At 34.9% G+C, this 25,732-nt stretch overlaps 1 protein-coding gene across 1 annotated transcript in view; it reads left to right on the top strand.

Moving 5' to 3' along the window:
* The window catches only part of CFAP47 (cilia and flagella associated protein 47), a 487,004-nt gene that overhangs the window by 213,498 nt on the left and 247,774 nt on the right, over positions 1-25,732 (top strand). The window contains 6 exon segments of the mRNA XM_059910362.1: positions 3,737-3,834; positions 4,121-4,237; positions 10,727-10,861; positions 14,660-14,772; positions 22,328-22,478; positions 25,073-25,161. Of these exon segments, the coding sequence (XP_059766345.1) occupies positions 3,737-3,834; positions 4,121-4,237; positions 10,727-10,861; positions 14,660-14,772; positions 22,328-22,478; positions 25,073-25,161 (703 nt within the window).

Raw genomic sequence — 25,732 nt, forward strand, 5'->3', positions numbered from 1 at the left:
CCTGACAAATGGGGACCAGATTAGACCACTGGTTCTCTCGCTGAAAAACAACCCTAGATCAACACTTCTCAGACAGTAATGTGAATATAAATCGCTCGGAGATTTTGTTAAACTGTTTTTATGTTTCAGTAGGTGTTGAGTGGGGCCTGAAAGTCCTCATTTCCAACAGACTTTCAGTTGATGAAGGTGCTGCTGATTCACAGAGCGCACTTTGGAGAGCAACATCTTCGTGGGAGTGGAGAAGAGAGAGTAGCTTAGATCAAAGGAACTAACATAAAAGCAGAGAAAATCCTTGGCATTCCTAAGACTGTGGTACAGTGTAATGGGGGCTTGTCAGCAGCCTTGTGTATGAATGACAGGATACAGGCATGGGATCAGAGACAGGAGAAGAGCTTTGAAGTTTGGTTCTTACCTTTTCCCAATATTGTCCTGGAGAATTATGGCCAACCTATTCACACTTTGAGCAGCAACAGTCCATGCCAACAATTGTTTGACAAGTAATATCAAAGCAGTTCCAGGGTTATGATGGGTTGACCAAAATTAGGTGCTGCTGGTTTCCACTCAGGGAGGTAGAAGACTGGAAAGAGCTTTGCTCCCACCCCTAAAATAACAGTGACAGCAAAAGCCATGCAAAGCAAATTCTCAGTTTTTTTTAAGCTCCCCTAGAAAGCTGAAGCTGGAGGGCAATAAAGTGGCCCAAAGTTCAAGGAGGAGTAGGTGCTTACAGGAAGAAGTGGGATGATAGCAATTTTCTTCTTGTGGTAGAGATAGCTAGGTGCCGAGAAGAAGAGTTAAGGTGGTTGGTGAATTGGTAGAAACCTAGTGTACTCTGATGAGAGAGCATGAAGTCTCTGGGGGCCAGAGTTAAAGGGAGAGTCTGCATCCTCTTGAAGGTTTTTACTCCGCAAACCTCCCTGGTTGCTCACAGAAAGGACTGGAGTGAGTCAGGAGAATGTGCTCCCTGTAGCGCAGACCTGGGGGGAGGGGCAGGCAATTTGCCCAGATTCCTATATTCCCTGTAGAACAAAAGTGTTCATCTGTGGGGAGAAGAGCAACACATACTGTCATCCTTAGGGCCCTGGTGAAAGCTCATTGCAGCTTCAAAAAACCCTTAAAAACAAAAAACCCCACCTCTCCCCCTGGGAAAGAGGCTGGAATTTGACATGACAATCAAGTAGAAGATCCCAAAGAATCTACAGAAAAGGTCCTAAACTAGTATAAGTGTTTATCAAGGTTGTAGGATGGATATATGATCAGTATACAAAAATAAATTCTATTTCTATGTAATGGCAGTAAACAATTGGAATTTGAAATTATCTATTTATATTTATACATATATATAATTTATCATAGCACCATTAAATTCTTAAGTGTAAACCTAACAAAATATGTGTAGAATATATGTGCTGAACGTTACGAAACACTGATGAAAGAAATCAAAGATAACTAGATAAAGAAATACACCATGCACATGGTATTGAAAGACTCAGTATTGTTAAGATGTCAAAATGATCTGTAGATTCAATGTAACCCCAGTGAACATCCTACCACACTTTTTTTTGTAGATATCAATAAGTTGACTCTAAAATGCACATGAGAATTTTGGAAGTGATGAAACTTTTCTGTATGGAAATGTGATGGTGAATACATGATAATGTATCTCTCAAAATCCTAAAAGTGTATCCCTCAAAATCCAGAAAGAGTGAATGTTAGTGTATATATGTATTTTAATCAACCAAGACATAGAAGTAGTAATCCAGGATGGAATGCAGACTGTGACAAATGAATCTAACTGCATTACAGATGTTTGACAACCTCACTGAATGTAATGGAGGAGAAAGGAGCTGACTTAATTCTCTCTTGAATATAGTACCATGACTGCATAATGTAGAACTAAAGACAAATAGAACTGTACATATACAAGTTACTCTAGTTTCTTACAGGGGGATGGGTTTGCAATTCTGAAAGTACTTTATATGTATACTGTGGCTCAACAAATAAGTAAATCTATTTTCGATAGTGAGAGCCATGTTTTTCACTGTTGAAAGAAACAAGTTAGAAATAGGCAAAGGGGGAAGGTCATAATGAACCCTGTGATGCTGGATTGCAGTTGGTGGAATTGGAAGTGACAGTATAACACTTAGGTTTTGCTATATTGTTATCTATTCATTAACTTCTAGTTAGGAAATATTTCATTAGTTTTCCTCTTGTGGTGGTTATCTTTCCTCAGTAAGATGTTAAATTCTTTCAGGGGAATTTCTGTCCCTTGTCTGATGTCGGTACAAGGTAAGGATGAGATACTTAGAGGTCACAGTCTATATCCACTGCCAACTGACTGTTTCACTATAAACTTAAAAGGCTAGTAAATTGCCTTTTTCAGATTTAAGTTAGAATTATTGTTTCTAGTTCATAGAAAAATGAATTTTGGCTACAAATTGAGACCCTTTTTATTAAAAGCTATGAGTGGCAAATATACATCAAGAAGTACATTTAGACTATAATTATTCAGACAACTAGAAATGTACATTTTACAATAATTACTTTGGTTGTATCGCATCTTATATCAGACATACAATTATTTATAGATTTCTGCCAGGAAAAAAAATACTTTCAAAAATATAGTGCAGAATGTTGTTTGCTATGTGTTAGTTGAAAATTCCTAGTGATCTTTGTTTGCTAGACTAATTTTGCAATAATATACTATAGAAATCCTCTAGAAATGTTCAATGTTGCAGCGTCTCAGATGAAAAAGTACTGGGCACTGTTTCTGTGAAATATCCGGGACATCTGTGGTTCCAGAGAAAATTAAGTCTTCCAGTTCCAGACGTAAAACAATCCTACTTTGTGAAGTCATATACATGTCATGAACATATCCCATCATGGTTTCTTCTTCACGGAAAACAAGAATCAAGGGATTTGAGGGGGTTTATGAAGATCACCAATTTTTCCCCCTCTTTTCAGACAAGAAATTATCCCAAACCATTAAGAATCTAGGCCCTTTTGGAAACATTTTAAAAAAGTAAATGTCACATTCATCACAGCAATAATTTCTGATGTTTAAATCATCTTTCCTTCCTCCCAAATATAGGACAGGTTTGTTTTTTTGTTTTTCACTAAATATCCAGATACTTTCACTTTTTTTCCCTAGTCTCAGCATAGTAGTTGTCTCTGTAACTGAAAACTTCTTTTTTTTGAAAACTTCTTTTATTATTCCTCCATCTTGTATTATCTTTTATAGGTCATTTCTGGTTTCTTTAAGCCATAAATCTCCAGCCCCTTTCACATACTTACCCTACATGTGGAGGATTTTCTGCAGCAAATAGTGAAACTGGCACACTAAAACTTTAGAGTTACTGGAAACCTCATGCCTTCCGAGCCTCCTTACCCATGTTGATGATCATTGATCAAACATTTGAACTTCACGGTACTCAACAGAATGAGTAATTTTGATATATCAGATTTTTTTTCTATTACTGCATGGTCGTATATTCTTCAAAGTGGTTCCAATAGAAATAAAGGAGACAGCTTGCAGTTGCCTGTAATACCTTACAGATATATTTCATGTTACTAAGCTTCTGAGGTTTATTTATTTATTTTTTATTTCCAAAATAATATGTTTTTTCTTTTCCAAGCTAAGGCAAATTTCTCTTTGACTGTTGCTCAAATTTCCATAAGAGATATTGTTAGAAAAGTAAAACTATTATGATATTTACTTTCTCTCTCTTTTTTGGAGTAGATGCTATTCCCTCTGAGAGATGGATAGTAAATTTTGACAGAGACCTTTTAGATGGCCTTGTTTTTGCAACTCTGTTAGGAGCCTATTGCCCATTTTTGGTAAGAGTCCTTTTTATGCAGAGTGGTCTTCTCTTATTTGAAAGAACTTAGTAATTAAAATTTGAAATACTTTCTGCAAACTGATTCTTTTGAAGTTTTAATTTTAAGTCATACCTACATCTGAATGGCTAGCGTTCCCTTTTTATTTATTCTTTTATTTTGATTATAATAATCTCCTACTGACAAATGTTAGTATTTAAATGATTCTTTGCTGAACTACAGAGAACAGTTAAAAAGCAGTAATTTTTATTCTGTTACTAAAAGATTTGATTGTTGTCTTTTCCAGATTGAGTTTCATTTTGTAAATATGTACACACAACCGAAAAGTTCTGAACAGTATCTGCACAATTGCCTGATTATTGTGAATGTTCTTCGTGAAATTGGCTTTGACATGGACATACAGGTGGGTGCCTTAAAATCACACATTCTATAAATATTTTATGAATTTCTTCTCTTACTTTTTCCAGCTTTTTAAGTTACGGCTGGCAAATAAAAATTGTGTATATTTAGCTTGTACAATGTAATTTTTTTTGTGTACAATGTGATGATTTAACATACATATACGATGTGAAATGATTACCATGATCAAGTTAATTAACACGTCAGCATCCATCACCTCACGTAGTTACTTTGTTTTTTTGTGGTGAGAATACTTAGGATCTACTCTCTTAGCAAATTTCAAGCGTACAGTCCAGTATATTATTAACTATAATGACCATACTTTACATTACTTCCCCAGAACTCAGTCATCTTATAATTAAAGATTTGTACCCTTTGACCAACGTCTCCCCATTTCCCCTATCTCCATCCCCTGGCTACTACCATTTAACTCTCTGGTTCTTTGAGCTTGACTTTTTTAGATTCCACATATAATTGAAATCATACAGTACTTGTCTTTCTGTGTCTGGCTTATTTCACTTACTATAATGTCCTCCAGGTTCATCCATATTGTCACAAATGACAGGATTTCCTTCTTTTTTATGATTAAATAATATTCCATTGTAAGTATATACCACACTTTCTTTATCCATTCATCTGTCAAGAGACACTTAATGTTGTTCCTGTATTTTGGCTTTTGTGAATAATGCTGCAGTTGAACATGGAAGTGCAGATATCTGTGATGTAACTGATTTTATTTCCTTTGGATATATACCCAGAAGTGGAATTGCTGGACGATGTAGTAGTTCTATTTTTAATTTTTTGAGGAACCACAATACTGTTTTCCATAGTGGCTGCACCAATTCACATTCCTACCAAGAGTGTATGTGTTCCCTTTTCTCCACATTCTCACCAACTCTTGTCATCTCTTATCTTTTCGATAATAGCCATTCTAACCAGTATAAGATGATCTCTCCTTGTGATTTTGATTTACATTTCCCTAATGGTTAGTGATGTTAAACATCTTTTATGTACCTGTTGGCCATTTTTATGTCTTCTTTGGAAAAATGTTGATTGACTCCTTTATAATATTCCTTTGTTCATATATTTTACAGGTTTTTTTGTTGTTGTTGTTTTGTTTTTTTAGCCTAGCTTTATTTATTTATTTATTTATTTATGGCTGTGTTGGGTCTTCGTTTCTGTGCGAGGGCCCTCTCCAGCTGCGGCGAGCGGGGGCTACTCTTCATCACGGTGCGCGGGCCTCTCACTATCGCGGCCTCTCTTGTTGCGGAGCACAGGCTCCAGACGCGCAGGCTCAGTAGTTGTGGCTCACGGGCCCAGCCGCTCTGCGGCACGTGGGATCTTCCCAGACCAGGGCTCGAACCCGTGTCCCCTGCATTGGCAGGCAGACTCTCAACCACTGCGCCACCAGGGAAGCCCTGTTCATATATTTTAAATCTAAATTGAAACAGTCTTTTCATGGGATATTGCTAAAATGTGGAAATTGAAGTATGACTTCATAGAAATCTACTGGCTGTTTTTAAATGTGTGTAATTATGTACATCTGACTGTGTAATAAGCACGCAGTTCTAGCGATAGGTCCAGTTTTCTTAAACCCCAACAATGAAGTTTAAGTGCTTTATTAATATTATCTGAGCTCTAAGAATGAATTAAAGGAGCAGATTGTTTGAATATAGATGTTCTATTATTGTTTTCCTATTTGGTAGCAAAAAAGAAGAATTTTCACCTTAGTTTTAAAATAAATATTGATGTAGAGGTCACAATGTCAATACAGAGTTTTATTATATTTAGACCTCCAAGTTATAATTCCATCTGGCCTTTCACATCGTCCTCTATAGCAACAATCAAAAACATATTATATGCTTACTATTTTCTGAGACTTTAGTTTGTTATTTTAGAGTAATGAAGTAGTATAATAAATTATTCCTGACTTCAAAGAATATGCAAACTCATTGAATTATCAAGATATATGCAAGTTAAATGATAAATAATGTTCTACTGATTTAATTGTCAATGTAGGAAAAGAATAAAGCGTAGAATTCAGATAAAAGAAGAGATCAGTGTGATCTAGATTGATCCACCAAAGACTTTGTGGAGAAGGCAGGACTTACTTGGGGTCTTGAATGGTGGGTTGGATTTGGATTGGTAGTGGTAAGAGAGGGTGTTTATTCAGGCATAAGCAGAATGTAGAATGTGGATAAATGACATACATTAAGGAAATTGTGTGAATAGTTTGCCTTAGTTGGAGTTTGGGATTGGAAAAATAGACATAGGGCATATACTGGGATCTTGGGTATCAGCATAAAAAGTCAGGAGTTTACTATGTGGTTGTTGTGGGAATAAAGGTGTTTACTCTTACAGCAGTGGTGAGGATGGACCTAGACAAAAGGCACTGGAAGCAGGGAACACAGTACAATAAAAATGCCATTGCAGTTGGTCAAGGAGAAAAGTAGTTTCTCTACTCATATCATTTTAATGGGGAATTAAAATAATAAACTGATGGGGGAGATATTGTGAGGTTTGTGAGACCTGGTGACCAGACACAAAAGGACACAAGAGGACAATTACAACAAACTCTGAGTTTTCCGTTCTGTGATTCAGAAAGATTGATGATGCCAGTGCCCACTTGTGACTTGGTACAAAGTGCTTCCTTACACCTGCTGGAGAAATGATGTTTCATAACGGCTTGCTTTTTCCTTGTATTAAAGTCACTTATATGTTAAAGTCAGTTTGTACCAGGTCTGACATTTATCTTTTATATTGGTAGAGCTATAAAGAGATACTGTAATCAAGGGTTTTGGCCAAAGAGTTCTTTTGTAAGAGTTTTAAAGATAAACTCTAATTAAATACTTTAGTGTGGAAGAAAAAAATATTATAGTTCCCGTCAATTTGACAGGTTGAATATCCTCCGTGAAATATGCTGGATAGACCCTGCAAGGGATACAGATATGGTGAAACCATACTCATGCCTTCAAATATGTTACTGACTAACAGTTGCACATATAAAAAATGTAGAGAAGATGTCTAAGATTTGATGAATGGAAAAATTGACAATTAACTTAGCTGATAATTACCAAGCTTTAACGAGCCAGTTCCAGTTCCCTACCTTTTTATCAGCCTGAATTTACCCACTGCATTAAATGTCAAAGTTTTAAAAATATCACTCTTAAATTAACATAACCATAGTGAATTAATGCTGATGCTTAGCACTGGTCCACATTTGAATCTTGTGAAATTCACCGCTGGACTTATTTATAAATGTTTAAGTTCCTTATTCATCATGTCCTTCTTTGCAACTATTGAATCAGTTGGATAAGTTTCTGTGCCAGTGTTATGCCCTGTTGGTGGAATCCTGCCAGCTGGAATGTAACAATTATTACATATTCTCCCTTTTAAAGCAAAGATATTGTGCAAATTATTTGGACTCAGCATAGAATGTATTTTTATTCCCTCATGTAGAGAGAGAGAGAGAGATTCTCCTACACATAATTCACTGAGTAGTGATGGAAGCTAAGGGTGAATAGATAATCTAACTTTTCTCTTAAAAATGTTGTTACTTTATATCAACTTGGATGCTTTCAGCCTTAATAACAGAATTCATGAATAAAAGTGTTTTAAAAGTAAAGAAAATCAATGTTTTATGTAAGATGAATTCAGGCAGTAGAAGATTGTAGGGATAGTTATTCATTTCCTCAACAAAGTTATCAGTGATTCATTTTTGCTCAGCCCTTCTCAGCCTGCTGGCTTTGTTTTAAGCATGTGCGCTAATAACCACAAAGTTCCTACTGAAAATCTTACATAACACCATTATACAGCTGTTCTTGGTCTGGTTGAATAGGACCTCTTCTTGTGCTTCTCATTTTCCATAAAGTAAACTTTCCCAATGGTCCCACAGCATACTTCCCATCGTATATCATTGACCATAATTGCATCCCATGTTTGTAGTTAAACCAGTGTTTGAGAAAGGTAATGGAACAGCCACAAAAATTGGGAGTCTTAGTAAAGAAGAAAGGAGAAAATTGCTGTTGGCAAGGCAACCAGTAGTGTTCTCTGTAGGATTATGGTATGTCATTGGGTACTACTAGTTTTGACTGGTATCTAGTTTGAAAGCTGGGATATCTTGAAGTCATAGCAAATTAAACCCAGATGAAGACATTGAGACCTAGAGAAACCAATTGATTTAGTAAAGATTATGGCACTTTGTGGTAGCAGGACTTGATTTTAGTTTACTAGATTTTTACTCCACCATTTTCCTCTATTATGGCATTTTTTAAAAAATTCCCTGTCTTTTGTTAGTCCAGTTTGAAAATATCATCACGGGAAAAATGGATCAATACAAGTGAAGTTCTTCTAGGTTAGAACTGTGTAGAGAAAGTGATGATTATCTTTGAAATATATCTCACATGAAAATCTTGTTTTAAACAAACATAACTTATTCTGACATTTGGCTTTTTAAGCCTAGGATTGACTAAAATGCAATTTCTTTAGGTTATTTTCATTGAAATTTATCATAAAGGTAAGACTGTGCTTTTCTGTGGTTTTTCACTCTACTACCCTGATTATCAAATATATTTTTCAATTAAGATAAACATTTTTTTTTCATTTCCAAAATACTACCTCTTCATCCTATTACATATTTTTCAAAGGTGAGTTTTTGGAATAATTTTGTATTGCTGCCTATATATTTTATGCTGTAGTCACTGTAACTGTTCAGAAGACTTTTACTGGCCTCAGACTTGGGAACCAGAGTATCCTGCCACTAGTTCTACCCTTTCCCCAATGAACACATTTCCCATCACTGTAGATAGCTCTCTTTGGATCACGCCCAGAGGCTGGCCCATATTCTTCATTTCGTGGGAATTAAACTCTGTATTCCATTTTTCAGTTTGTCCTTATGTTGAATAATTTTCCTATATATGTTGACTAACGTTGTCTTTAGTGAAGAAATGTGAGATGACAGAATACTGATGAGAAACTTTGAGGTCCTGATATATTTCTCAGTTTTCCTCACATCATACTCACTAACAGTTTTCTACCCTGCCAAGGCTCCCCCTTTTTCCCCTAATAATCTCCTCCCCAGGCACCTTTATTGGTTAGCCTTACTGCTTATTGACAGAACAAGAAAGAATAAACCTTTGTGTTCTTTCAAAGAAGGAAAAGAATGTATTCGGGAATGTGGGCTAACAGATGATCAAAGGGGCTGTCATTATTCTGTGCTAACTGCTGCCAGATTTCAGAATCAAGTGCTTTAGTTCCACATAACACTTTAGATATCCTTAGCTCTGGCACTATTTGTGTTTCCAAGCCAGGCCCAGATCATTTTCAGTTGCTAATGTGAATGTGTGCCATTAAGTCATAGTAGATATTCATTTTTGGGAAATGTTAGGAGCTCCCTGTTGACTAACAATGACAGAGCTGCTTGTTTATCAGTGGTGTTTATATGTCTTTGAGTCTTTGCCTCAGACCAATCCCAATACTTCATTGCTATGAATAATTCTTCCCCGCTACTTCTGCCTTTTTCTAGGAGATCATAGGCACTACATAAACTGAGAGAAAGAATCCTTCCTCCTCCTGCTCCTGACTCTACATTTTGGGTTTAATGCACATTCTGGCTATGTTGATTGTCCTGCTGTTATTCCTCTCTAATTCTGGATTTTCTCTCAAATCTCTTCCAACAACCAGCACTAATTTATCTTGTTTATCAGTATAATTACATTTTCTGCCTTACTGTGATTTGTTCTAGGCAAAGTACTTCCCCAGCCACCTCCCCCTGCCCCTACCTGATCTGCCCGAATTGTTGCTCTTGTGTTATTCCTTGTTCTGAAATCAAGTCCTTCACCCTGGCATCCACACCCTCCTCTGTGTGGCCGTGGCAATCTTTAGTCTTTTCTTCCACAACTGGCCCCTTCTGATCTAATTATGCGTGATTCGGATTGTACTTTTTCTTTCCCGAATGAACACTATACTTCCTATATCCTTGTCCTAGAGTTCTTTACCTTTCTGATAGAATATACCTTTCTCTCACTCCAAACACCAGCTTATTTAAAATCCAAGCATTCTTCAAGGCCATCCCATCTGCTACCTCCTCCTTTGGGCTTTTGCTTGAAAACCTCTTGCTATCTTTTACCTTAGTAGTTTGTCTACTATTACCTTTTACTGTATTATATACTTTAAGTCAGGGATGGTATCTTAATCACATTAGTATTTCTAGTGCACAGTATTTTTTCTGACTTCTGACTAGCTTTTATGATATCTTTGAGGCTGTGAGGTCATTGTTATATTTAGAATACATCTAATTTATCTTTTAACACATAGGTGAAGCTGTTCTGATTCACAGCAATATTTTGTTTGCTCATAGCAACATTTCAGTGTCATTGTCAATAACATTTAAAGATGTTTTAAGTAATTCAACAATTGATGTACTGTGCTTTAGCTCTTTTTATATATTTTATCTGTATTTCCTGTAATTTATAATTCTCTTCTTTGAAACTAGGCTACTGACATCTGTGATCCCAATCCAATCCCGATGCTTATGTTTTGTGTCTGCATGTATGAAAGACTTCCTGCATATCTCCCCAAGAAGGTGGTGCCCTTTCATTGTACTCTACATGACACTGTGTTGAGAGAGGTAAGGATATCTTTGGGGCCAAAATATACATGGAGTTAAATATTTAAGTGGGTTTTAGATATTTCTTTCTCAACCCAAAATTAACAAAAGTATCAGTATGATAAAATAAGCCTTAAATGTTTTTCCTTCTAAACTAAAGGTATAGCAGAGTGAAAGGGAGAATTTTTCCTTAATAGCAATCATTACCTGCAATGAAATAATGACTCTTTCATTCATTTGAGGAATGGGGTGGGGAGATGGAAAATGAAAGTTAAGCACTTTGAAGGGAAAATCATTCAGGAAACTTGAGATCCATTTCATATAAAAGAAGACTGACGCTGTAAGTAGAAACTTGTGATCGGAGTATGCTTGGCTTTCCTTTAGGGAACTTTACACATCTAGATGGATTTTGTTCAAATGAGGATATGGAAAGGGAAGTAATAATGAAAGCACTCCTGACCAGGGCCACCATTAATCCCACTAAAGGATTTTATATATGCTGGAGCTGCTAAATGTGTAACAATGAATTTTTTAATATGCAGGAAAAATTAAAAATGAAATTTTCAGTCCTGTGACCATGACAAAACTATATAAATATGTCCATGTTTTGCAAGTGTTTTCTTTGATTGAGAAATATCTTGTCAGGGATCATCAGCATCACTTTGGTTTTCAAACAATATGTTTCATATGAATACTTGTGAAATATGTTGAGCATACAGTTTTATTTCTTATATTTGTTTACGACTGTTCCTTCTACTAGTTTTCATAAAATCTTCAACCAGATTTATAGTTCTCTCCTTTCTCAGGACAGTCTGGGCTGTTAGAATCTTACTATGTACAGAAGTTAATTTACCTCTTTGGTCAGATAATTTTTATTCCTTGTCCTCAGGCTGTTTTATGTATTCCTCCTCATGTTAAGCTGGGGGAGTGGTAATTTGATACTTTTGATGCAAAACATGTCCATATTTGGTCTTCAAAAGATACATCCTGGTGTTTTGTAGATGTAACCTTTTTGAGAAAATAACTGTGCAGGCTCTGTGACTGTATGAGTGATGGTTAATAAGGATTCAGTTAAAAATCAGGAAAAACTCAGGTCCTTGTCTCGAAGTGTAAAGGGCTCAATTTAGGGAAAGGAAAGCCACTTCTACTGATTTTCTGTTAGCAAACATTGAGATATGATCCCTTTATTTATTTATTTATTTATTTATTTATTTATTTATTTATTTATTTATTTATTATTTATGGCTGTGTTGGGCCTTCGTTTCTGTGCGAGGCCTTCTCTAGTTGCTGCAAGCGGGGGCCACTCTTCATCGCGGTGCGCGGGCCTCTCACTATCGCGGCCTCTCTTGTTGCGGAGCACAGGCTCCAGACGCGCATGCTCAGTAATTGTGGCTCACGGGCCTAGTTGCTCCGCGGCATGTGGGGTCTTCCCAGACCATGGCTCGAACCCGTGTTCCCTGCATTGGCAGGCGGATTCTTAACCACTGCGCCACCAGGGAAGCCCGAGGTATGATCCCTTTTTAAAAATTTTATTCCTTTCCCTTTTTTGTTGGAAAAAGAGATACAAAACTCTTCAGAGAACATTTTCAACAGTATTTTGTACGGTAATTCACTACGTGCAATGATAATTAAGGGCCTTGGGTACTCACTGGCCTAGAGCTGTAATTACAATGAAGAGGACTTTTGACTTCAGAATCAAATTTCTGAAGAGTTAGAAATGCTTTGCTTAAGCCTGCAGAAGATAGGAGAGGTCTGAATTAGATTTAAGCAGTGATTTATTTCACTTAAGTATTATTACTAGTTTTCTAATTCTGTACACGTTTGAATTTCTTTATGCCATTTGATTATTATTTTGAAAAAGTTAATAACACAAGCTAATTTTTAAACATAAATTTTATTTGTGATGTTAAAAATCAGATTAAAGCATAATAAAATGGAAACATGATTTCTTTCCACACTTTTTACTAATAATAATGTTCATACTTTAAGATTATAGATGCGATTCTACATAGAGCTTTTATTTTTCACAAATATAATAAACATCTTTTGAAGGAAACAATAAAAATTAAATAGAAATGCAAAATAAAATATCAATTACAACATGCTTAGATTTTGTATTTCATTCAAGAAAATCACTGATTTGGAAATTGCTGAGAATCTATGGCATAGTTTGCCCGTATGCATCAACACCGTAAATGACAGTGCCTAAGTAGTAGAATGTCATTCTTATCAACCCTTTCAACCTTCCAGTATAAAGAAAAATCTCAAGAAACGGCTACTGTAGTTGAAAAAGTATTTTTGTAGCTATGTGTCACAAATAGACTACTGGGACCATTAAACAATATAATGATCAGTGAAAAAATGTAGAGTGCAGTGATTTTCTGAGATACTTTTAAAAGCAATTGAACTATCTTTTTTTTTTCCTTTTTGAAACAAAATTTACACAGGAGCACAATAGTTAAAGAATGGCTGTCATTGCAAAAGGAGAATTGAGGTTCCAAAACTTGCTTTCTTTCCTTGAGCAGCTTTCCCTTCTCCCCATCTACCACTCACATGACCCCTACATGCAATCCTGGAGTTGGGTGGAATAATCTGACCACAGATGGGCCCTATGCCTTTGCATCATTTACTTATTTATTTATTTTTATATAAATTTATTTGTGTGTGTGTGTGTGTGTATGACATAATGAGAATGAGTAGCTTTCTTCAGATTTCAGGGCTGGTTATGGAAGTTCCAGGACTATAAACCAGTAACAGTTCATAGTACATCTACTATTATTTTCAACATTTCCTTCCAGAAAATGGAAATTAGCTCTCTGTGACTTAAAATCACTAGATCTGTTAATTAATACTTGAAATGCACACATACATACATAAAAAGTAAGACACTAGAGGAGTCTTGCTTCGATTGTTACTGAGATCTGTAAGCAGGTAAGCAACATGAGAGCCCCAAATTTGAGGGTAAACAAAGGGTAGAAACTCTTCGGCAACAACGTACTTGTCTTGGTGGTTACCAAAGTTCTTATTGAAATATAAAAGTAGTTAATTTATCTTTCAACAGATGTCTACCATATTCTATCTATGACTATAGTTCCTGGACTGCCTAAGTGCTGTCACCTTTTCCTTACTCTAATTTGGCCAACCATTCACTTCCCTCAGGTCTTCTCCATCCTCTGGATCAGTACTTTCCATGATAACTCTGTGTCGTTCTAATGTGTATATTTTTTAATCCCCATTATATTCTGCATAAACACTTATATACTCACATTTTTCATGAAATGCTCTCTAAAAATGAAGTAACTCATTCTCGAATATTCTCCATATCTTGGCATCAGGAAGGAAGGGACAGCCAACCCTTAGCTCTACTACCACTTCTAGATGAGGCCACCATTGTTTTCAGCCTGGACCTCTGATACTAAACCTATACTCCTTATAATGCTTTCTACCCTGAGCAGCCAGAGTAACCTTTTTGTAAATTGGATTATGTAAGTTCTCTGTTTCAAATTCTTTAAAGATTTCCCTTTGCAGTACAATTAAAATCCAAGTTGCTAACTTTGGATTTCAAATCTTCGATGATCAGGTATTCTTACATCTGTCATTTCCTTGACTGATAGCTCTTTCTCCCTGCCCACTTCTGGAAAAAAACCAATAATACACACACACACTGTCTTTGAACACAAATTCTGCTTTCTTCCAGTTACTACACTAGGAGTAAGTATTTTCATGATTAAAATATATAACTCTTTGATAAAAAATAAGAAATGTTAAGTTGTATATTTTTAAAATTCATGATCTCATTTATACTCTTCTTCAACATAGATTCTACTGCAAAATTCAAGCTTGAAAAACATAGTATATAATGCTACAATTATCGGAAGAGATGCCACTGACTTCTCCCTCTCCCAAGGGAAGGTTGTGACAGTTTCTCCAAAGTAAGTGTTTTTTTTCTTTTAATTTTGCTTCATTGAACATATCAACCCTAGAGATTTAATGTGTGTTATAATTACAAAAGAGTGACCTGGATTTGTTTTTTTGTTTTTTTGTTTTTTTTAAAAAAATAAATTTATTTATTTTATTTATTTATTTTTGGCTGAGTTGGGTCTTCATTGCTGCGCGAGAGCTTTCTCTAGTTGCGGAGAGCGGTGGCTACTCTTTTCGTTGCAGTGCGCAGGCTTCTTATTGCGGTGGCTTCTCTTGTTGCGGATCGTGGGCTCTAGGCACGTGGGCTTCAGTAGTTGTGACTCCCGGGCTCAGTAGTTGTGGCTCGCAGGCTCTAGAGCGCAGGCTTAGTAGTTGTGGCGCACGGGCTTAGTTGTTCCCCGGCATGTGGAATCTTCCCAGACCAGGGCTTGAACCCGTGTCTCCTGCACTGGCAGGCGAATTCTTAACCACTGTGCCACCAGGGAAGTCCCTGGATTTGTTTTTAACAGATATATATGTATAATGAAAAGATCGCCACTGCTGATATAGATAAGTTATTCATATGTTACTGAGATTTCTCACCAATTTTGTTAAAACAATTCTAACAATATAAAGCATTTGCTTTTTATGCATGCATTTAATTTTAGTTTATTTTGCATGCATATGGTCCGTAGAGAATAGCCTCTAAGTTCTTTATGTACTATAGTCCCAGTCCAGGAAACTGGAACCAGTGTGTGCTAAATATATATATATATATAATATTTAGTTGTTTCTGATTATAAATGCACTTCGTGCTCATTGTAAAAATTTAGAAACTATGAAAGAATGAAGAAAAATAAAAGTAAAGGCTAAAAATCTTACCTCAAAGATACCCCCAATGTTTCCATTTTTCTCTGTTGCTTCATAATCATTGTATATTTATGTATGGATGTATACATACATGTACACTCTCAAATTGTGATGATATTCTATATAGTCTCATTTTTATTTGATTCTGTTCACATGATACTTGTTTAGTGTTTCAATTACTAGCCCATTCTCAAAAATAAGGAACAAATGAAACCCTCAGAGAATAGTCTTGAGAAATTAAATACGAGCATAATATATAATTCTTCCTAGATCAACAAAGCCTACTTCATATATAATGTGTTAATAATGACAAATACTCTTATTACATATTACAACGATGATATGAGAATAGCTATGTCAGTACCACAGGAGTTGACAGATTTGATAACCAGTAATGGACTTTAACCAGTCTTAAATTTTAGTCATTGTCTTTGTATTCAATTATTTTTTCCTTGTGCAAAGCAACAGACTATAACTGCTAATTATCTTTTTGGTTTTTGAACTATACCTTAACCTGAATTACTTTTCACATGTAGTCTTTATTACTTCTGATATATCAAACACAGAAATAATTGGAAATGGGAGCCAGCTTTAATTGTATTTAAAATACGAAGAAACCCAGTTGCAGTAGTACATTTGACTTGTGTCATTAGCCTCTGTTCATTTTCTTCAGTTGCTGCTCCATGCTAAAGGAGTATATAATTTATAAAATCTGAATATTCATGGTTGAGACTATATCCAGATTGAATTAAATATGAGAAAAACAATTCTCCACTCACCTCTATGTATATTATAAATCAAATCCCAGAATAAAACTCTTTGTAAAAACAGCCCATTCGTTTTCCAAGCTATATTTCTTATATGTCTGTTATAAAACACAACTTTGGTAATACAAATTCATTTGGACATTGTCACAATACCATTTGTCTTCCCTCAGGACTTGATAAATGATCTCTTCTCTGCCCTTCAAATAGGATGATACAAGTGAAAAGGATTAAAGTCTCCCCCGACCCTTTGTTCACTCATAAACCTGATAGCCTCTTCCAGTATTTCAAAGTTCTCATGATGTGGAAATTCTTCCTAACAACCACACTAAACCTCTGATGTCTTAGCTTAAGACCATTATTCTTGTTAGTTAAATTAACAATTAAATTTATAGTTTCTATTATAAATGTAAAACCTGTATACCTGCATTGTTGAAAATTTGCACTTAACAGAAAAGTATAAAGAGGAAAACAAAAATTGTCTAGAATTCCATCAGATAAACACATTTAATTTATTCATTTCTTTCCAGTCTTTTTATATGAACAAGTATGTGTTTATTATAGCATATGCATAATTAGATGTTTACAAAGTAAACACATTATATATGTAAATATTAAAACAATATATGTTAAATATTTGTTATGTATGAAATCTATATAGCATACACTTTTATGTACCTTTTCATATTTAATCATTCTTGCAACCATACTAGTGTCCTCGTTTTACAAAAGAAGACATTGGGCACAGAGACATTAAATCATTTACCCAATTTTCCCTGCTATTAAATGGTGAAATAGAGATTCAAAACCAGCCAATGTAAATCCAGAGTTAGTACTCTTATTAAACTAACACCTGCAATACTGTGTGTGTGTGTTTGTGTATATCATATTCATACAAAGCCCTTGGCATTCAGTGAAATGTGACTTTGACTATTTTGTAAGAAATCCTGAAGATCCATGACATGTAATTATATCATTTTTGTTTCTTCAGGAGCTGGTTTGTGAGAATATTTCACTTGGGTGAACGTAATTCCCATTAATTTCTCAGCAGTGCTTTTTTCTTTGTATTCACCATTATACCTTTAATGGTCTGCATCAATATAGACATATTTATGAATATTAGCTTCTTGAGGTTTTTAACACATGCCAAGTGAACATTAACTGACCATATATCCATGTACACTTATACATGTAATCATGAATATATGTATTCATATTTTGACCATATTGTACATGTACATATATTCTTGTTTTCAACTTCTTTATCTTTTTTTAATCAAAATTTGATTTGCATCTGCTTTAACAACTCAAATACAGAAGAGTTTAACATGCAAAGGAAATCCTTCTCCCCTCATATTCCCATCTCCAGCGATCCACTTCTTGAGTGCCTACTTTTAACTCTTTCAACTATGTCTAGTTTTAGTTCTTCCAATGGTTACCTCCATAAATATAAATAATCTGTATATCTTTGCCAGTATTTTTATTATGTCAATTTCAGAAATAATGTCTTGACATATAGCTATAATATTTGATGGTCTTGCTTACTTATTCCTCTAGATGGATCACCCTCCCACCAAACATCACTAGTTTTATCCTCTGTTCATTACTGTTCCAAGAGTAAAAATGTGTTTTGTAAATATTTCTTATGCAATCAGTGTACAAAGCATCTTTTGATTCTTTTTTTAAGCTGAGAAAATAAATTCTAAAGAAGTGCATAAAATCCTTCCTTCAAGTATACCACATTCTAGAGCACTGTACCTTTCATTCTTATTTGGACTGAGTGCTTTCCAGACCTACTGAAGAGCTTAGTATTGGGCATTCTATATTTCTCTTTGGATAGAAACTAATATCCTTCTCTTTCTTAGTGTACTCACTTATTTACTAAAAAACTTCCTTTATGAAACCTTCTAATAAAAAGTATGGGAGAGGTAAATTTCCTAAAATTTTTATTTTTAAGCATGTCTTTTGACTACCCTTACACTTGATTTATATTTTGCTTGGTATATTTTTCCAAGATGAAAAGGTTTTTCCTCATAACTCTTGAGATAATTGTTCCACTTGCCTCATGGTATTCAGTATTTGTGATGAGAAAGTCTACTATAATTCTGTTTTCCCACACCTCTGGACATTTTTAGGATCTTCCATTGTGTTGTGATATTGTTCCAGAATGCATCAAGGAGGGACTTTTTAAATTCACTATCTGGGTGCACAGTGAGTTCTTTAATTATGAACTTGTTTTTCATAAGCTCTGGAAAATTCTCTTAAATAATTTCTTTCATCATTCTCTCCCCTCCATTTTCATTGTTCTCATTTTCCAACCTTTAGTTGTTGGATACTACCTGTTAATTGGATCCTCTGTATATCCTATCTTATGACTCATATTTTTCAGCTCATTGCTTTTTTCTCTCTTTATCAACAAGCCTTCTTTTCCAACTGTTTCCTTTAGGAGAGAGAGAGATAGATAGATAGATAGGTGATCTCCTATATATATTTGTAAGAATACTTTCTTTTGCATTGAGTATCTCTATTTCATAGCATCCTGTTCTTAAACTGGAGTTATAATATCTTAATAAGCATCTCTGATTTTTATATTCTGACTTTTACATTCTCATCTATGACCTGTATTATTTTTATTTTCTTTGAGATCAGTCGGTATGTTTGTTTATCTTGGTCTCAGTGATATAAAAATATCTTTTTAGACTAAATAATTTAAAAGACTTTGGTTTTTACACATAGGGTTCAGAAAATATTTTCTTTAAAAAATCTGTAGGTTTATCATTATCAGATATTATATAATTATATATGTGCACCATATCCTGTCTTAGATTCTGTCTGAATCATGATTAATAATGGCTCTTTCTGCCAGTTGTGGATTTAAATTCCCTGAGATATCATTTATATAGAAAAGATTAAACAGCTATACCAGCATATAAACAAACATTTCTGCATCTAACTTGATGACTAAATTTAGCTCTAATCATAGAGTGACTGTCATAAAAATGAAAGTATACTTTTAGAAAACCATTCTGTTTCTTTTTTTCCTCATTATTCTTATTGAGCCATCTGGGCACTGACATTGATGTGTAATATATTTATTTTCCATCCCTTCCAAAAGCCATGTTGAAGTAGTTTATGAGGTACGTGTAATATCAAGGAGACTTTTTTTTAAATGAGGGGGAGGCAGTTGGAACAAAAGGAAAATAAAAGATAAGAAAATTAAGATAAAGTCCATAATTATGATACGCATCTGGAGACATAAGACACTTACCTGAAAAGGACAACCCACTTGATTCTGAAATTTCTAACACGCTCAGGAAAGAATCCTGGTCATTTCCGTGCTTAAATATGACTACAAAATTTATAAAAGGAATATCTATACTCAGGAGAAGCTCAAATCTTGATGGTCTTAAAACCAGCTGTTGGCTTCATAAAAAGGATGCTCTATTTTAAAATGTTCCATAAAACTTAAGTATAGTTTCATAAATTTATTTACTAAGTGCATGTTATTTAGCTTATGGTCATTCTTGAACTCCATTTTTCATCACCTTCCATGGAGAGCCCATCCATTACCTCATCCTATTGATTTTACCCAATATATCTTAAATTTGACATCTTTCCCCTTATCTACGTCTTCTATGCTAATTTGATGTACTGTCATCTTTAAACTGGGCTACTACAATAGATTCTTAAAAGGCTTCTCTGCAATCCATTCTTTATATTAGAATGGCAATAATTTTTTTTGATGTAAATTTGGTCATGTTACTCTTCTGCTTAAAATATTCCGATAGCTTTTCATCACCATTAGGATATAGACTGAATATCTCAACATGGCCCATGTGGCCTTTCATGGCTGGCTTTTAGCTACATCTTGCATCACTAACACCCTTGCTCTCTAAGCTTCAGCACCACTGGCCTTTGGTAATTTCTTCGAACACATCATAATTCCTCATTTTAGAGGCCTTGGATGCCTTCTTTCATCCCCTACAAATTCTACCTAACTCATTCTCGTCCTCCATATCTTACCTAACATATCACTTCCTCTGATCCTTCAGACTGTATCACACTCTCCATTATGTGCCCTTCTATCACTTCATAGCACATACATAATTTGTAATTTTCACATTTATTTTATGATGACATAATTAACGTCTGCCATATCCTATAAAATGAAAGATCCAGGAGATCAGGAATAGTGTATTTTTTTTCTAATTACTATATCTCCAAAACCTAAAACAACATCTGGAACATTATAAATTATAAATATTAATTGAATGAATGGCTTTATCTAGTAATGAATTTTAGAATATCTAGAAAAATCCTAAATCACTCACAGGTATCCTAACACAGAGTTTGAGCCTATACACCCAAAAAAAGATCTCAAGGTCAAATATTCTTTGTTTTCAATTAAATTTAAGCCCATGAGCTTTTCGTAATAGCCAAGAAAGTGTCCTTTTGCAGAGGTTGAGGAGGTTAGTGATATTATATCTGAATAAAATCATCCCCATTCCTGCTGGTTGTGAGTGGTAATTTTCCCTAAGAAACAATTTTGAGAATATTTCAATTGATTTTGAAAGTCCTCCATTCATTTTACTCTATGCTGCTCCCTAAACTCACCCATTTAACAGAGATTCCTCAAAGGTTCTGGGGAAGTTAAGCCAAAGTATAATGCCGAGAGAATCTATTCCCATCTCCATTCCCAACTGTGTCTATCCTAAGGGAAGGTAATAGGTGATAGTTTGTACAAAGAATAACCGTGATATGATGTATAATGCTAACTGTGCTAAAAGCCAGCGAAAAAGCAAAGGTAAAAGGTCCCCACGGTTTACCACCCACAGCTGTGGCAGCAAGGCAAGGCAGAAAGACTCAGCCATTAAAGAAACATTGAGCCCATTTTTTATTCAGAGACCTCATTACTTATATAAACAGTGAAAGCAAGAGTTATCAAAGGGGCCAGATCTCCATGTCCCTTATGCAGAGCGACACCAAAACAACAGGGACCAGATGACTGCAACATGCATGGTAGGACACCTGTTGCTGACAGTCAATTTCATGCTGCAACTAAGCAGTTTCTAGCCTGTAACTCTACCCTGTAGGAGGATAGGCAGCAAGCCTCAGACCTCATCAGAATCTAGGAGGCAGTGAGAAACTGTCTGGTGACAGCCTCTCAGGGAAGATAGGGAGGCAAGTGAAAAATGTTCTTGTAGCAGTGCTTCCTGAAGCTCCGTGCTCTTATGTTATGGGAGATCACAGAGCTTTCTGCCAAGACTTACATCCACTGCAGTTAAGCCTTGCATGTGTGTGGCCTGTGTTGTTATGCAGGGCTGCCGGGGTGCCATGGTTGACTCATTCCCCTAGAAACTGGGAAGTAAAATTTCCGAATCCATCGATTCTTTAACCATTTTACTATGGTTTAGACTAGAAAGTTGAAGATTAAATGAGATGGACATGTTTTCTTTATTCTTTCTTTTAATTAAGTCTATCTTTCAAATAAAAGTCATGCTACTTATATACCGTTATTTTGATTTGAGGTTCGAATTTTATTTTCAACCACAGTTTTAAGTATTTTTTGAATTCTTTGTCTTTCTCATTTTTTCCTCCATGTAATCAAAAGTCATTGATATAACTAAGAATGTGCCTAAACAGTAGCACAGAATGTCGTATGAAATTCACACAAAAATACATATATGATTTCCTGTGGCTAGCCCTTAGAAAATCCAGTATTGAGTAGATTGTACATACATTTGGAAGTTAACTTTAGGTTTTACATACTGGATCAAGATGTTTTGACTGACAGCAGTAACTAGATTGTAGGCTTTCTAAGATCTGCAACAATCTTTAATTTTATTGTAGAAGTGAGTATTTTGCAGGGTGTGGTTACTAGGCACATGCACTGAATAGATGCTTGCTGTCTTTTTTCACTACAATATTTTCGTTTTTATCTTTTGTTAAATAGAAACCGAATTACTGTCACTCTGAAATTTACCAGTCGCTTCCTCCATCCTGCTGAAGCTTCACTGCTATTAATTTCAAAACCTAAGAATGGAACAGGAGGTACTACGATGACTTTTGCTCTCAAGGGTGAAGTCCTCAATTTTAAAGCCATCGTAAGTAAATGTTACCTATTTTATATGTTTCTGCTTTTCTCAGGCCATGGAGTGTCCCAAGCACAGCTGTTCTTCTAAGTTTCATCTCCTGGCAGCTCTTGTTCTTTGAGATCATGTGTGTATACAGACACAGATGTGTACTTACTTACATTTGCACAGTTTTTGGCTTCTGTATCTCTGATATTTTTACTTTGATACTCTTTCTTTGGAAATAAGTCTCAATTTTATAATAGAAGTTGAAAGGACTTGTATTTTTTTAATTTTGTTTTTTAAATGTTTTATACAATTTTTAAAGGTTACTTTCCATTTATAGTTATTACAAAATATTGGCTATATTTGCCGTGTTGCACAATACATCCTTGAGCCTATCTTACACCCAATAGTTTGTACCTTCCACTCCCCCCCCACCTCTAGTAACCATTAGTTTGTTCTCTGTATCTGTGAGTCTGTTTCTTTTTGTGTTATCTTCGCTAGTTTGTTATATTTTTTAGATTCCACCTATAAGTGATATCATACAGTATTTCTCTGTCTGACTTATTTCACTTAACATAATGCCCTCCAAGTCCATCCATGTTGCTGCAGATGGCAAAATTTCATTCTTTTTTATGGCTGAGTAGTATTCCATTGTGTGTGTGTATATATATATATATATATATATATATATATATATATATATATATATATATATATATATATATGCTGGACACTTAGGTTGCTTCCGTATCTTGGCAATTAATTGTAAATAATGCTGCTATAAACATTGGGGTGCATGTATCTTTTCAAATTAGTGTCTTCATTTTCTTCAGATATGTACCCAGGAGTGGAATTGCTGCATCACATGGTAGTTCTATTTTTAGTTTTTTGAGAAACCTCCATACTGTTTTCCACAGTGGCTGCACCAACTTACATTCCCACCAACAGTGTACAAGGGTTCCCCTTTCTTTACATCCTCACCAACATTTGTTATTTGTGTTCTTTTTGATGATGGCCATTCTGACAGGTGTGAGGTGGTATCTCATTGTGGTTTTGATTTGCATTTCCCTGATGATTAGCAAGGTGGAGCTTGTTTTCATGTGCCTGTTGACCATCAGCATTTTGAAAGGACTTGTATTGAGTGCTATTTTAAGTTCAGCTTTTTAGGATTATATCTGTGCTTTTTATCAAGGAGTCATTCACTATACACATAGCAATTTACATGCCCTTCTGCCATGGAGACTTGTGATTTAAGTTAAAGCAGTCCCCGGGCCTATGTCTGTTTTTGTTTGAATTAAGGTTTGGTGGTTTACACAGTATAGAAAATGTTTCTCTTTTCTGATAGGAACATTCATCAATTTATCTTGAATGTCCTATGGAGCAAATCCATTAGAAGGATTACTAAGACTGGCATTTAGTGAGAGTTGACGATGTTCCAGGCAGAGTTCTAAGTGTTAATATCTCAAAGGGTGGGGGAGAAGGATTTTTAAACCTCTGTAAAATGGTTGTGATATTGCTTTGATTGACTTTGTGTAGCCATTAGTTTGTCTAAATATTATTTTCTACCGTGGATGTATGGTAAAGAAGTAAATTTATGTTGCCAGATTTCCATATGGATTACAAAGAATCGTAGGTGTGCAGTGGCTTGAGTGGGAAGAAAAGAGAATGACTCTAGTAAAGGCCACTTGTGTGAGGAGAGCATTAAGATGCTCACCTGGACAGAATGGCTTATTCAGTAAGGACACCCAGGACAGGGAGCAGGCATTTGATTGTCACTGAGATGTATATTGTGATCTTCTGATTTCCTCCTGAATAATGAACTCTTACACTTCCCAACCCTCTCACACAAGTTCTCTGAAACAAAACATCGCTTTGCCACATGTGTCTAAGAGACACGGATGGTGTTAGCGTGTCATTATCATGGCTCTGGGGCAGAAAAGCTGACACTTGGAGCTTGTGTGATCTCTGTTTACTTCTCCATCTGGCTACTCATGGTCTTAGACACCAGGAAATAGTTTGGATAATAATGGAGAAATAAGGTAAGAATATGATTAGTCTAAAAATGTGGAATTCCTAGAATCTTTTCTTTCATGGAAGTCTTTTGGGTAATTTGAGTTTTAGTTTTATATATTTGTGCTTTTATTATAGTTAAAATATGTCAGTGTAGCCACCACATTATAAACGCAGGCGTGCCACAGTCACACACATTCCAACACAGATGTTCTTGCACTCACACACCAGTGTGCACATGCACACACACACATACACACCTGCCCCTTCCTTATGTCATATGTATTAGGTATATATAAGATTGATTAATTTGCAAATGTAAAATCATACTCAGTCATTAACAAAATGAATTTTAAGGAAATCAATTTGGGAGACACTATTGTGACAGATCATTCATTTGTTAGCATAGTACTATGGATCAGTGATGAGGTATAATCTATTTTTATTTTTTCCCACCCAGATTTTAACAGTATAATGTTTATATAAATTAATATCACTATGGTATTTAAATGGACAGTTTTTTAGGTAATTTAAGTTTGTTTTTTATAATTGAGGATATTATTTTTTGTTATTATCATATTGTATGTTTTATTTATTTTTTTTTACCTTAGGCAACTATAAAATGCAAATCTCCGTGTTATAAATGGAAAGAAGTCACTGTGAATGTTAAAAATCCCTTCCACCCTGCTGGGGATTTCAGGTAAGTTATTGTTTTGACATAAATTCATTGCAATTAGCCATATTGAATCTTAAGAGAAGTATGTAATTTTCTTCAACATGAACTGTTTTGAGCAGAAATTTTATATATTTACATTGCTATAAATTTATAAGCATCAGCAGATAAAATAGAACAAATAATGAAGGTAAATCAGTTTTCCTTGAAATGCTATTTGATCTCTACAAAGCTAAGGCTGATCATATTAAATTTATGAATTTTGTCTATAAGCTTTCTGTTTATTGAGATTTACAATTCTTTCATTTTTCAAAATTTATAATTAATAGACTTTTTAACTTCTAATTTTATCCTATCTGTTAATTTACAAAAGTGAAATGTTGATTCAAGCGGAAAATTTATTTCTACCTAAAGCATCATGATTAATTAAAACTGCACATTAAACGTGCTTTTGTGCATCTTGAGATTTAGCAAGAACAATAACAACAGCATATATTTGAAATTAAAAGAGAATAAATTGCTTAAGTATTATTTAAGGTCTCAAGTAGAAAAATATCTTTCTATAAATTTACATATAAATTTACCTTACGTATTGCTT

This window comes from Balaenoptera ricei, chromosome X (genome assembly GCF_028023285.1).
Source record: "Balaenoptera ricei isolate mBalRic1 chromosome X, mBalRic1.hap2, whole genome shotgun sequence".
Taxonomy (NCBI): Eukaryota; Metazoa; Chordata; class Mammalia; order Artiodactyla; family Balaenopteridae; genus Balaenoptera; species Balaenoptera ricei.